Source organism: Zea mays, chromosome 8 (assembly GCF_902167145.1).
Source record: "Zea mays cultivar B73 chromosome 8, Zm-B73-REFERENCE-NAM-5.0, whole genome shotgun sequence".
Lineage (NCBI taxonomy): Eukaryota > Viridiplantae > Streptophyta > Magnoliopsida > Poales > Poaceae > Zea > Zea mays.
In genome coordinates this window covers 179,047,782-179,062,320 of record NC_050103.1, presented here as the reverse complement: position 1 = coordinate 179,062,320, position 14,539 = coordinate 179,047,782, and the positions used below count along the sequence as shown (strand labels likewise).

Sequence of the window (14,539 nt, the reverse complement as noted above, 5' to 3'; positions counted from 1 at the left end):
ATTAGTCCCTTAGATGAAGAGAACGACTCCGATACCAATTGAGAGCACCTAGAGGGGGGTGAATAGGTGATCCTGGGAAATTCAACACTAATAGCCACAAAAACTTTGTTATGTAAGTTAGAACGGCTAAGTAGCTTGAAACGAGTTCTTGTGAACACGGATAATCAAAGGTAAAGCACACAAGAGACACACGATTTTTATCCCGTGGTTCGGCCAAGTAACACTTGCCTACTTCCACGTTGTGGCGTCCCAATGGACGAGGGTTGCACTCAACCCCTTTCATGTGATCCGATGATCAACTTGAATACCACGGTTTTTCCTTTCTTTGTCTTTCTCCCGTTTGCGAGGAATCTCCACAACTTAGAGCTTCTCACCCTTACAATGATGATCACAAAAGATGTATAGAAGTAAGGGAGGGGAGAGCAACACACACAAGAATAAAATCACAGCACAATCACGCACACAAGTCACAACTTGAGCTCAAAACACAACCCACGGAGTTCACAACTCAAATGGAGCTCAAGTCACTATCTCAAAGAATCAAATGCGCGAAGTTGGAGTCTTGGAGGCTTAGAATGTTTCTTGAATGCTTGGGTGTCTCCTCCATGCGCCTAGGGGTCCCTTTTATAGCCCCAAGACAGCTAGGAGCCGTTGGAGGCCAACAAGGAAGGCCAAAGTTGCCTTCTGTCGGGTGGTGCACCGGACAGTCCGGTGCACCACCGGACAGTCACTGTAGACGGTCCGATGCAGATCTCTTTCCTATTTTGGCGCAGACGACCGTTGTAGATCCGTGGCAGTTGGCGCACCGGACACTGTTTGGTGCCCCCTGTCGACCGTTGGCGCGGGCCACGCGTCGCCCGCGGATTGCGCGGCCGACCTTTGCACTGGCGGCCGTTGGCTCACCGGACAGTCCGGTGAATTATACCCGTACGCCGCCGGTTTTTCTCGAGAGTGGCCTGTTCACCGGAGGCTGGCCTGGCGCATCGGACACTGTCTGGTGCACCACCAGACAGTCCGGTGTGCCAAGCCGAGCAGGACTTTGGCTGTACCAAGCCAAGTCTTTTTCATCTTTTTTCTTTTCTTCTTTTCTCTGTTTCTAGCACTTTGACAATATGTGTTAGTACTCAGAACAATGTGCTAAGTCTAGAAACATACCTTGTTACATGATTTGCACTTCTTGCTTGTTTGGCACATAATCAACTCACTTAAATGTGTTGGGCACTTAATCACCAAAACATAAAAGAAATTGCCCAAAGACACATTTCCCTTTCAGCCTCGCATCCCAACGAGAGGTGAGCATGTGCGTGAGGCCACAGCGCCCGATCCTCCATCTTTCTACCTGGGCTTCAAGCGGCACTAGAGGTGTGTTTGGATGTAGGGCCAAGGTTGGCAGGCCAAATATTGGCCTTGGCAAGTCAATTTGACACATGTTTGGTTGGAGGCCAAATTTTGGTCATGTCCAGAAAATTTTGGCCATGCCAATGTAAAATTTTGCCAATTCTTAACCAAAATCTGGGCCGCCAAATTGACTCCCAAAGTTTCGTTTGACCATATTGCATTTTGGCCACAAGTCAAACATAGCCTAATTTTGGCGTAGCCTAGCTTTAGTTAGCTGCCTAATTTTGATTAGGTTTATTTGGTCAACAACCAAACAGCCCCCTACCGCTAGACCTAGATCCTCTGCTGCTACGCCCAGTCCCAGATCCCCTGCTGCCGCCCGCAGAGACTAATCGTTTCAAGCGACATTCTCAAGGCACACACCACCTGTATCTCTCCCTCTTTCTCCCTCCTGTTCGCACAGTTTGTTTTTTCGCTCTGGATTTTACAGTGAGATTCGTGGCTTACAGTTTCGTTTGCTTTGATGTCTCCGTGATGCGTAGATGTGAAGAAGTTCTACAAGTTGTGCGACCCAGGTGACAATTCTAGCTTGCTTCTGCCTTTTCTTTTTACGATGGACACGATTCATACAGGCACACCATCTTCAATAATATCCTATACAACAACGACTGGGTGAACAAAATCAATGTGCACACTAATCAGAGTGCATTGGTTGACCTGACAGAGGATAAGGAGACCAATGTGGAATTCATGTACTTAGCCAAGTGGAAGGATTAAGGGGACTGATCAGATATCAGCTGCTTAAAAGTTCCCCTCTATTTCCTTGTCTTCTTCAGTTGCTCGGCTTCGTCTCCGGTAATGGTAAGCGATCCTCATCCCGCCATCAAAGACTTGCACAAATTCTTTCTATATTCTTTTGAAATAATGGAGCCATTTTCCCTCTGAGCAGGTTTTGTTGGGGAAACTGACAAAAACAATGAGAAACCTTTACACTCACAAGAACATTATTACTCACAAGAACATTGTTGTTAAATACAGTGGTAACAAGGAAGGTTTTGTATATAACCTTAAAAGGTAACTGAGACCTATATGTTGGCTAATTAAATTTTCTCTATAGATAATTTATGTGAATCTAACGCAAGAGTCACCTAAGCTATTTGAAGCTGGTAAAATCAATACAATATTTTGCAAATATAGCCCATAGGTAGTGGAAATGTGCCTTCTGAATTTGATTCAAGTACATGTCGTAGCGTGTAAGTGTTGGAAGTGGTTCTTTCTCTGATCTTAAACTCCCGGTTCCTGATGAAATGAACAAGTATTGCACATATAAACCTTATTCTGAATTTGTTTTTTCGTTGTGTTCTCAGCTAAATTAAAACCGCGGCAAGCCGCAAGAAACAAGCCCTATATTTTTTGACAGTGTTTTCTCCTACGTTCCGATTTTCTTGGGAATTGATGGGTCCTTGTTATTTGCATTGCTTCGATTCTTTGCTCCACATAATAAGTTCTTGCTTCTATATAAAACCACTGAGTGGGACTTATTTTTATCTTTTTCGCTTTATTCTTCTAACGTTAGTCATGTCATGCAAAATATAACTGTATGGCACTATATTCTTGATGACCGCCATTTGATTATAAACGCTTTTTTTGTTACATGCTCACAAATTGTCATTATTGTACTTGAGATTTGCATGTTGCATACTTGAGCACAGTTCGAGATGAAAAAACTGTGAGTAATGCATGCTTTGAATTTGTATGTTAGTTACTTCAATTTGACTAGACAGTAGGTATATATACAAAAATATTAATTGTTATTCTATAATTTTATTAGTGTTATTTAAAGTGGGTGCTAAGACATTATACTATATCTTTTAAGATATGTAAATATTTATTTTTAGTGATTCTAATAAAAGTATAGAATAACAATTATTATTTTTATATCAATATATTTTTATTATATTAGTTTCGTAGCAACGCACGAGTATATAACTAATATAGACAGAAGATCGGGATTATACTTGTTTGAACTAAACAACTTTATAATCCACAAGATTCTCATATAGCTTAAGTTAGTTTTTTTTTTTTTTGAAGCAACAACTCAGCCAAAATCGTGGTGCAAGATTTGTATTGCTGGTGATCGCGGTGCGAGACGGCTTTTTGTTTTTGTAGCCAGCCGTTGAATCGTTCATTCGTTAGGTACAAAATAGCACAAGGGAATTGATGTGGAAACACAAAGAATTAATCGAACTGTCAGCCGGCTTGTCCACAATAAGCAAGCAAATGTATGAGATTTCTCCTCTATCGGCTGCCGGCGCGCCTAACCTAGCTAGCTGTTGCATCCGCCGCACGGCGCAGTACCCACGAGGCCGGCCATCAAGCTTGCCAGCTTCCTCCCCGCCGCGCCCTGCCTGACAGCATCGATGTCGCCCCCGACCGAGCACTCGCCCGCGCCGTCCTCGCCGCCACCCACCGCGCACCACTCGCCCGGCGTGATGCCGTCCAGCGGGCGCCGCAGCACCTCCTCGTCTATCCTCTGCAGCAGCGCCTCGTCGTCTCCGAACCGCCCGGCGAAGGCCGCGCCGCCGGCGACCAGTGCGTCGTACCGCGCCTGCTGGCCCGCGCTCTGCGGCGGCGGCGGCGGCACGTTGACCCGGAGGCTGTGGTTGACAGTGCTGTTCCTGAAGCGTGGGGAGTTGGCCATGACCGTCTGGAAGTAGAACTCCTTGGCCTCGAGCGAGTTGCTGAAGTACATGAGCAGCGTCCGGGGCAGGTTGTCCGGCGCGGCCACGCAGTGCTCCGTGAACGCCCGGCTCAGTATCGGCCAGGGAGAACCTGATGCGCCGTACGTCAGTTGCCGCGGTGGTACGATCGAGAAATGCACACAGAGCTAGCTAGATATACCTCGGAAGAGGTCGAACGCGTCGGGCTTCTCCCGGTGCCCCGACGCGATGGAGATCTCGGCGTTCGTGCTCTGCAGAAGATTCTGGTCGAGAACAACCACGTGATGGGTTTCAGAATCGGGCCTGTGATCGATGAAGCTGAGGTCCCTCGGCACGGAGGAGAAGGCGTAGAGCAGGTCTGCATTGGCAGGCACAGAAGCTGTCAGCGGCAGGACAGGACACGACACGCAAAGTGGCAGCCTGAATGAAACTCACCGTCCTGCGTGACGAGAGGGTAGTCCGCGGCGCTAAGCGTGACGAGCCAGTCCCACTCCGCGCCGACCCTCAGCAGGACGGCCGCGCCGCGTAGCACCGCGGCGACGGCGGACGGGCCGCGGCCGTCGAGCGCGTCCCCCTTGCCGACGACGTGCACGTTGGCGTACTCGAGGAAGACCTGCTCCGACCGGACGTACCTGGCCAGCCTCGCGCGCTCGTAGGCGCCGGCCCCGGCGTCCAGGTGCAGCAGGTACCGGTTCCTGGGGTGGTACGCGGCCTTGAGCAGCCGCGTCATCCGGAGGCAGTCCCCGCGCCCGCCCGTGATGTAGTACGCGAACACCGGCGGGTATCCGGCCCCCCGCCTAGGCGGCGCCGCCGGCCCGGACGGCTCGGCGTCCGGGCTGTACGCGTCGTCGTACTCGTACGCGGCCTGTTGGCCGAGCAAGGAGCTGGACACGTAGCCGAGCACCAGAGCGCTGGTCGTGAGGGCGGCCAGCGTCGCGAACGCGGACCACGGGGAGCATGTCGTGATCCAAGAGGCACCCATGGTGGACGCCGATCGAGAGCTTGGGATCCTATTCCTTGGGTTGGGTGGGAAGACCGTGCGATACGCGGGGGGCGGCTCCTGCTACTGGTAAAACCTGCAAGTGTCAACGCTCGAGCTGGCAACCGAACTCGGATGGAGGAGCAAACATAAGCCCTGACGCATCATTGATAGTATCATTTTTTTTATCACTTGTTTTTTCTGTTGCTGCGCTACGCGCGGCGCACATGGAGACGCGTAGTGGAGGACGTGCGTCCAAGGACGGACGGGAGCCGGCCGGCGGGGAACGGAAGAAATTCAGAAATGATTGAATGTACGATAGCGAAGGGAAGGTACGGACTACGGAGACAATCGACAATGCCAAGTATCGAGCCGGCGGTGGAACGTTTCAATTGCTGACGCGGGCGATCCGACACAAGCCACAACCGAGGCTCGAGCTCGGGTCAGCTTGCACAGGATTGATTGTGTTTGGACAACTACCGAGGAACGCCGAGCGGCCCGGCTCAGCCCGCAAGGCTGGGTGCCGTGCAATGCAGCCGTCCAGCAGCCAGCAGGCACCCCCTCAGGTCCCGCATGTGAAAAGGGGTCTCCAGTTTCTAAGACCATATTTCTTTACTCTCCAAATTATATATTTTAGCTTAAACAAATTAAGAGCCAAACAAACAATATAGATTTATATTAGATAGTTTATATAATCTAGATACCTATATTATAATAATCTATAAGTAATTTATTAGATGTTTATATAATCTATAAGCTAGATTATACAATCTTATAAGGAAACAAATACGACCTAAATACGGACCGCGGATATGCGTGAGTGCAATAATTCTGGATACTCTTGTTGGAATTAGGTTCACTAGTGGGTGACCCAATTAAATAAAGAAGTCAAGGTGATGTGTAGAGATGGCACGAGACTTTATTTCCAGATCGTCCATTTAGATGAGAGAGAATCAGCTTATACGTGGGAGTGTTCTCTACTCTTCACATGAGACAAATAAACAGCTATGGAGACTGCCACGCGCGTGCTCGCTCGCGTTTCGGGTTATTTATCGCGTGACTTATGACTTGTGACGATGTGTGATCGCGTCGTGACGAATTCTAAACGTCAGTTTAGTTTTTGTCTTTTTTTTATTTGGTTATCAAATATCACACCTAGACTGTCACGTCAACCAGGAGTAATAGCACGCACGTTACGTGCGAGATCTCAGACGGTTGCATGTAGAGATATTTCAGTGGACGGTTCATGGAATTTAGCAGATCGAATTAAGTGGTTGCGACGGCCCGTCTATAAAGGACAGACGTCTTTCAGTCGGAGAACACATATCGGAAGGGGACCCCTAAGGTTGTGCATGTCGTGCGAGGTCATAGGCTCGTTTGGTGTTTGAGCGCAAGGCCATAGGTTCATTTGGTGTTTGACCTAAAAAGATGTCAACAGTTAGCTAGCTACAAATTGTTAGCTAGATCAGCTAATAAACTAATTTAAGGTATTAGTTAGAGGTGCTCTACAGCTAATTTTAAGAGCTACCTCTGGAGGTTCCAAACAAGAGTTTAGTTGGCTTTTATTTTTTTTAAGTGAAAATTTTCCAAAAACACAACCAAAGCACCCTAACAACTTTTTGCAATATCGATCAGCATCAGCATCGGACCAACTTTCAGCAGTATAGCCCAGACTCGGCGTATGCGCTCTTTTGATTATTCTGTTTTTAGGTTCTGGGTGAAGTGCCGTCGTTTATAAATCAAAAAAATCAAATGACTCTTGTCATACAAATCAAATTGGCTCTTGGCCACTTGCCATTGTCAGCCCAATCAGGCAGCAAAAGCTCTACATGTTCCTGAGCCGATTCATTAGCAAATAATAGCTCGTCCTAAATTATTTTCATAACGTGGTGCATAAACTTGGCCTCTAGATACCATTTTTTTTTCTTGACGAGGTGTAACACGCACACTTGCAAACAGAGTCTTGAATGCATATGCTTCAACAAACAGAACATCAGAATCTGATTGACTGAATGGCTTGGTAAATAATCGTAAGAAATGGCCATTTCGTTGTATACATGTGAACCGAATTTAGAAATAGACGAAAAAATAACCTCAGAAATAGCCATGAGTGAGAACTCAAAAGTGACCGATTTCCTTGACTGATGGCGCCCTAAATGGCACTACCACCAATTATAGAAGGATTATGCTTTGACTACAAGGAATTCCCAGAGATCCACAAAGGATTCATCCTTCGAAATTGAATCATAACGGCTTCATCTTCCTTGTCCATAAGTGTTTTCCAGCACTGGAACAGCAGGGCCATATATTCTAAAACAACGGTCACTAAATGAGCTCACTAGTCGAGAAACAACTTCCTTGAAGAACATTGATGCAACCTGAGATTATAAATATCTGTACTGTATGAGACATATCTGCATATGATAAGTTAATGCAGTATCATTAAAAACATGATTTACCTGACGATACAGTGGTGATTGAAACTTAAAATCAACTAAGAAGTAGAGGTCACATGTCCCTGGAACAGGACCAGGCTTAAATTCCCAAACGTTTATCAAATGATCAAAAAGTCCACTTTCAGATGCTGTCGTCTGCATGTAGTCATTACATGTAAGAAACATAAAACAACATAATGCAATTTTCTCAAGCATAAACAAAATGACAAATGCAGGATAGAGAAAAAACTACCACATCAGTTCCTTTCAAGAAAAAATGCCACTCTGATATTAACACAGAACCATAATTTGCAAAATAATTGTACTCAGAAGACACTATAAGTACAAGAAATTCATATTCCTAGAGGCCTAGAACAGCATTTTCTGTGGCACAATCAGCACAGACACATCAAACTATCTTCCAGAAACTGATACTATAGGACATCTTGGTTGAACAAAAAAAATATATAAATTTTCAGTTAATTAACAAATACAACAGTTCACCAAAGCTATTCAAAAAAAAAAGTGCTACTCTGGGCAGATGGTTGGTAGTATGATATATATAATACTCCCTCCGTTCTTTTTTATTTGTCACGGTTTAGTCCAAAAATGAACTAGCGGTCGACAAATATTCGAGAACGGAAGTAGTATGAAGATACTTTCTGTTCAAATAGTATGGTACATGCAGCCTCTAAGTAAGGCAGAAATTTCAGATGTCTCCCATATTGTGGTAACATGAATACTAAATCTAGAGTATAAGCTCATATTAGTTTATGTGAATTTTTAATCTAGTGTACCTAACGAAAGACTAACTTGAGAATTGAGATCCCTAGCAATTAAAAGCTATCACGTAACACAAAACTGGCGCTTATTGCTAGTTCAGCTAAGGTAATGATTTTGAGATGTGACCAAACCACTTGGCAGAACAAGAGCATAGAACTTTTTCAGTGCAAATAAATAATGAAATATCAATTAACGACATCGCCAAAAGCATAACTATTGACATTTTTAACAGGAAACTTTAACTTCCACAAAGTCAGTATTCAGGAGCACAAAATGTCCAAATGTATCTAAGATTTATTTGAATTTAAGAACATTATCCATACAAAAAGTATTTATAACTTGCAGGTCTTCTAGGGAAACATACAAGGTTCCATAAGAAATTATGCCAGCCAAACAAATAAGAAACCAATCTAGAAGTACACTGATCTGAATAGTAAATTAAATCATACTAGAGGTTCTGAATAGAAAGGTGAGAGCACATGATAATAACTTTATCTGAATAGTATATCCATTTGCTACTCAACATCACAAACAAACAATTAAATCATACTAGAGGTTCTGCAGATAGATAAATTATGCTAGTGGATTCCCTATAACTTATAAGCATGCTAAGAAATATAGGCACAAATAGGTAACAAATCAAACGTCCTGTTTGATTTGTTAAAAAAAGGGTCCTCTGTGTGATGAGCCTTGAAAGTAGACCGTTTCCATATACAAGATGTTATTGTCTTCATTCCATACGGGTATGTCATAACCACATGTTCATTTCAGAATCCTCACCTTGATATACCTGGGCTTCTCCATCTCCACACGGGAGACATAGCTTTCAACAAGGAACTTGAATCCAATCTCGAGCTCAGCATCAAATGAGCCATCGTCATGCCGCCTAACAATCCTGGATCGCTGGCACCACGGCACAAAGTCCTCGTAGAGGTCCACTGCCGCGACAACGGCAAACATCTGCTCTGGCGAGTACCTGAGCTCACCAAAGCAATCACAAGAGCACCACAGCCACCAACGATCTCCACGTTATTATAAATCAATTTCCAGAACAACCATAAGGCAACTCTCGATTGACCGCATACCCCATCACACGCCTCTCCTCGTAGACCTTGGAGAGTACGCCCCCCTCCTCCCCGTCGCCGCAGCCGAGAAAACACCTGGTCTGCGTGCGCGCCATCCGCCCCGCGCCAATCACGCCGGTCTGCAGATATGCCCACCTGGCGCCGCGCTCGAGCACGCGCCCGCCGCCGCCGAGCGCGGCCAGCGTGCTCGCACACCTGGCATTGGCGACCAGCTCCCCCGTGCCGGTGGAGCACTGGCCCTCCCCGCCGCACATCCGCAGGAGGGAAGACGCCAGCCCCCTCCTCCGAAGCACCGACCTCGCGCACGGCAGCATCGCGGAGGCTCCTCTGGGCGCGATCCGGCCGTCAACGGCGGGAAAGGGGAACCCTAGATTCGGGAAGCGTCTAGGGGCGGTGCCGGCGTCGCCGGAGAAAGCGCTGGAGCCTGGAGAGAGGGCCGGAGGAGGGATTGGCACGGCAGAGAGGCGTGAGGAAGAGGAACTGGAGCTCTTGGTTTGCGGGGCAAGCCGGATTTGGGGGCAGTATAGGATGGACGGGACGGGACGCCGAGCCGCGAGGCGAAGGGAAGGCGTGGTGGCCTGGGCTGTTGGTTTCGGTTGGTGGCTTGGTGCCTACTGCCTACTACCGTACTACGGAGGATTTTCACGAGTCACGCCGTCGCCGCTGGCTCGCTTTGCGCGGTGCGCCTGGAGGCTCCTACGCGTTGTCGGATTTTTTTAAGCGTGGTGTTATCGCCGGATTGGTTACGCACTTGCGCACGGCACGGAGATCATGCCCATGTCCAGTCCCCGGCTCCCCGCAGCGTTTCTGGCTGATCTGTCCAAGCGTCAAGTGACACGTCTGGTTGCCGAATTTGACCTTTGCTCGAGAGTTCAGAATTCAGTAACTATTACCGACCATGAGTTTCTTTTCTTTCTCTCTGGAAGTCGTGTGATTGCAGGCTCCCTATCTATGTGATTGGTTACTGTATAAGTCTAGCCAGTATTAGCAGAACCAAGATGATTTTTTTGCAAACACTTTTGTTTGGTTATGTGTATAGACTCGTGCAAATTAGACATAGATTTAGTTTGATTGGTTGCACCGAAATGTGTATTTGTGAAGAGTGTATAAATAAATCTTTATATATTTATCATGAGTGATTTAGTTTTGTTCATAAAAATCTGAGGAATACAAATATTAAATGGATTCAATGATTAAATCTTTTAATTGGAAGATATAAATAGAAAAGCAAAATAAAAATATCTCGATTTCTGTGCTTAAGCGTGCGGTGAGCCTGCATGCGGGGAGATGGTCCCGCCCGCGGTTCGTGCAGAGCCTGGTACGGTGTACGACTTGCATGCAGGGAGCCTATTTGAGGAGATAAGTCAACCAAACAAACAATGCTTCGAGTCTCCGCGGGTTCAAGTGCATGAGTAGAGAAGCCAACCAATCACGTTATATATGATCTTACATGATCTTGATAGTTGAAAACATAGAGGTATTTAAATGCATTAGAACTTATAAGTGACTAAAATTAGTATGAGACATCAAACATCCCAGTTAATAGTTTAACTATTAGTTATTTTTAGTAAATTAGTTAATAGTTAGGCCATGTTTGGTTCCTTTAGTCCAGAGACTAAAGTTTAGTTAGTAGACTAAAGTTTAGTCCCTACCATGTTTGGTTCTAGGAACTAAAACTATTCAAAATATATTAAATAAATCATAAGAGAGATAAAATACTCCTTAGCATTCTCCCATCATTAGTGCAACTGCAATAAAGGAGAGGCAAAAGTGGAATTTATATGGTTTAGTCCCTTTTAATCACCTCTTGATAGACTAGAGACTAAAATAGTTTAGTCACTGTTTTAGTCCCACCGTTTATCAATTTAAAAACTAAATAAGACTAAAATGGAGGGACTAATCTTTAGTCCCTCAAACCAAACGGGTTTTTAGTTGTCTATTTGTTAGCTAGCTAATTTCACTAGAATTTTTTAGCCAACTAATTATTAGCTCTAGTACATTTAAACACCCTCTTAGTGTGTGTGATGAGATTGGAGTCTCTGTCGGATCACCATGCCACATATACCTAAGAACTCATGGGATATACTTTCGGTGGACAACAATGTCAGTTACAACGATGTAACTCGACTCAGAGGTGTTTGGTTCTAGAGACTTAAGTTTAGCTTGTATCATATCAGATATTTGAATGTCTACTACAATATTAAATATAGTCCAGTTATAAAACTAATGACACATCTAAGACTAAATGGTAAGAACTTTTTTAAACCTAATTAATTCACAGTTAGCAAATGTTTGTTGAATTACTGTAGCATCACATGGATGAATAATGAACTATCTAGAGTTATATTTAATGTAGCATCACATGGACTCATATGTATTCATAAGTTCATCTTGTCATTTAGTCCTCATATGTATAATTAGTTTTGTAATTAGACTATATTTAATACTTCTAAATATCATCAAAATGTTTAATGTGACAGACTAAAATTTAGTCTTTTGATCCAAACAGCGACGAGCTAAATCGTGTAACACCCTGAATTTGGTGTATAAAATTTCTTCTCTAAATGCCTACCAAATTCAAGGGTTACCCTTTGTCCCTCTCTAGCCTCTCCCTCCCTTTTCCTTTTGAGTAGAATTAGGTTCATTAAGTGGGGGTTAATTATTTATTTTGTCAAAACTATGTGAGTCATGAATTGTTGCATGTTGAGCCTAAATTATACTTTTCTTTGATGCACATGTTTGAAATTATTTGAATTTGGTTTGGTGTTTGAATTTGGTTTGAAAACCATAGGGAAAAATAAAAAGAAAAGGCATTAGAAATTCCTTGGAAAAATAAAAGACCATTTCAGCCCAATTAGCCTGTCGGAGAGGAAATCTCCGATCGGGTGGCAGAATGCACCCGCCATAAATCCTAAGATGAGGAGGGGGCCTAAGCGTTTTGTCTGTTGCTAGATGGACGATGAACACAAGAACACGCAAGGGTTTAGAGTGGTTCGGGCCGCCGGAGCGTAATACCCTACTCCACTGTGTGTTGTATTAAGCTTGAGAGCTTGTATGAACTTGTGAGTCTGAGAGTCTAAGTGAGTGTGAGAATGTGAGCCTTTTTCGTAACGTTGCGTGCCACCCCTTTTATAGCTCAAGGGGGTACGTACAAGGGTACTGAGCCCCGACATGTGGGCCCAGGTGAGAGCACCTAGAGGGGGGTGAATAGGTGATCCTGTAAAATTCAACACTAATAGCCACAAAACTTGGTTATGAAAGTTAGAACGGCTAAGTAGCTTGAAACGAACTTTTGTGAACACAGACAATCAAAGAGAGAAGCAACACAAGAGACACGCGATTTTATCTCGTGGTTCGGCCAAGTAACACTTGCCTACTTCCACGTTGTGGCGTCCCAATGGACGAGGGTTGCACTCAACCCCTTTCAAGTGATCCAATGATCAACTTGAATACCATGGTGTTCTTCCTTGTAGTTTTCTTCCCGTTTGCGAGGAATCTCCACAAGTTGGAGCCTCTCGCCCTTACAAGATTGATCACAAAGAAAGCATGGAGTAAGGTTGGGATGAGCAACACACACAAGACACAAATCGCAGCACACCCACGCACACAAGAGAGAAGACTTGAGCTCAAATGACAACGTAGGGAGTCCTTGACTCGAATAGAGCTCAAATCTCAAACACAACGAAACGAATGCGCGGGAACGAAGTCTGGATGCCTTAGAATGCTTAGTGAATGCTTGAGTAGCTCCTCCATGTGTCTAGGGGTCCCTTTTATAGCCCCAAGGCAGCTAGGAGCCGTTGAAAATCAACAAGGAAGGCTATCCTTACCTTTTTGTCGAGTGGCGCACCGGACAGTCCGGTGCGCCACCGGACAGTCACTGTAGACGGTCCGGTGCCGATCTCCTTCCTTTTCTAGCGCAGACGACCGTTGCAGCGCTGGGCCGGTTAGCGCACCGGACACTGTCCGGTGCACACGGGCAGTTCGGTGCCCCCCGCCGACCGTTGGAGCTGCCACGCCTTGCGCGAAGATTGTGCGGCCGACCGTTGGCTCATCGGACAATCCGGTGCACCGCCAGACAGTCCGGTGAATTTTAGCCGTACGCTGCTGATCCTCTTCCCGAGAGCGACGAGTTCGCCGTGGATGACTCACCGAACAGTCCGGTGCACCACCGGACAGTCCGGTGAATTATAGCCGTACGCCGTCGTCGAGTCCCGAGAGCAGCCTGTTCACGCGGACTAGCCTGGCGCACCGGACACTGTCCGGTGCACCATCGGACAGTCCGGTATGCCAGACCGAGCTGGACTTTGGCTGCAGATAGCCAAGTCTTTTGCAATCCTTTTCTTTTCTTCTTTTCTCTGTTTCTAGCACTTAGACAAAATATGTTAGTACTCAAAACACTGCACTAAGTCTAGAAACATACCTTATGTCATGATTTACACTTTTCTCTTCATTTAGCACATAAGAACTCAATTAAATGTGTTGGGCACTTAATCACCAAAACATAATAGAAATTGCCCAAGGGCACATTTCCCTTTCAATCTCCCCCTTTTTGGTGATTTATGCCAACACGTCCAAAAGCAACCAGAAGAAGTGCAACATCAATGCAATTGAGAACAAAATTGTCTTTGCACAAGTTTTGACATATTTGGATCATTCTTTGCCACCACTTGGTTTGTTTTTGCAAATCAAATTTATTTTCCTATCTCTAAGTCAAACTCACTTGTTTGGGCACAAAGAGAGATAATGCAAGAGTGAAATTGATCAAGTGCCAAAACTCCCCCTTTTTCCCATAATCATGAATTCTCCCCACAAGAGACCAAATTTTACAATAAGAGTATTTTGGTCAAATCAAAAGTTCTAACTCTATTGTTTTCAAAATTCACAAGTGGTAGCTGATCCATTTGCTTTGGCCTTAATTTCTCCCCCTTTGGCATTAAGCACCAAAACAAGATCATTCTTGGCCCTTTAACCCCATTGCCTCACCAAAATTGTCAATTAAGAGCAAAAAGGCAATAAGAGCATAGATATGAACTTGGAGTTAATTACACTAGTACCGGAGTGCAGTGGAAGTCTTTGCATGGTCCAAGTTCACCTTTCCCTTTCAATGCACCTTTGAGACTACATAAGGTATACTCAAACACAAAGGTTAGGCTCAAAGGGTCAAGTTGTAGCACATCTCCCCCTAAATATGTGCATCAT

The 14,539-nt window shown here is 45.2% G+C and overlaps 2 protein-coding genes and 1 long non-coding RNA gene across 4 annotated transcripts; 1 reads left to right on the top strand and 2 right to left on the bottom strand.

The window, feature by feature from the left end:
* Positions 1-1,674: 1,674 nt before the first annotated feature.
* LOC103636609 (uncharacterized) lies at positions 1,675-3,264 on the top strand. The gene is made up of 4 exons (XR_002264518.1): positions 1,675-1,766; positions 1,881-1,913; positions 2,063-2,199; positions 2,288-3,264. It is a non-coding gene; the product is annotated as an uncharacterized lncRNA (long non-coding RNA).
* Positions 3,265-3,557: 293 nt separating this feature from the next.
* Positions 3,558-5,078, bottom strand: LOC100192611 (Core-2/I-branching beta-16-N-acetylglucosaminyltransferase family protein). Its single transcript, NM_001137826.1, has 3 exons — positions 4,494-5,078; positions 4,240-4,416; positions 3,558-4,170 (listed from the first exon to the last, which is right to left on the bottom strand). Exons 1-3 carry the CDS (start codon positions 5,038-5,040, stop codon positions 3,665-3,667), a joined length of 1,230 nt encoding a protein of 409 aa, NP_001131298.1. The 5' UTR covers positions 5,041-5,078; the 3' UTR covers positions 3,558-3,664.
* A 1,927-nt stretch (positions 5,079-7,005) lies between these two features.
* Positions 7,006-10,015, bottom strand: LOC100283591 (protein COQ10 A). 2 transcript variants are annotated; one of them, XM_035961463.1, is made up of 4 exons: positions 9,341-10,015; positions 9,036-9,231; positions 7,497-7,628; positions 7,006-7,431 (listed from the first exon to the last, which is right to left on the bottom strand). In XM_035961463.1, exons 1-4 carry the CDS (start codon positions 9,652-9,654, stop codon positions 7,363-7,365), a joined length of 711 nt encoding a protein of 236 aa, XP_035817356.1. In that variant the 5' UTR covers positions 9,655-10,015; the 3' UTR covers positions 7,006-7,362. The 2 variants fall into 2 exon arrangements, with proteins under 2 accessions (XP_035817356.1, NP_001149964.2); NM_001156492.2 differs by having other exon boundaries at positions 7,039-7,415; positions 9,341-9,911.
* Between the last annotated feature and the right edge of the window lie 4,524 nt (positions 10,016-14,539).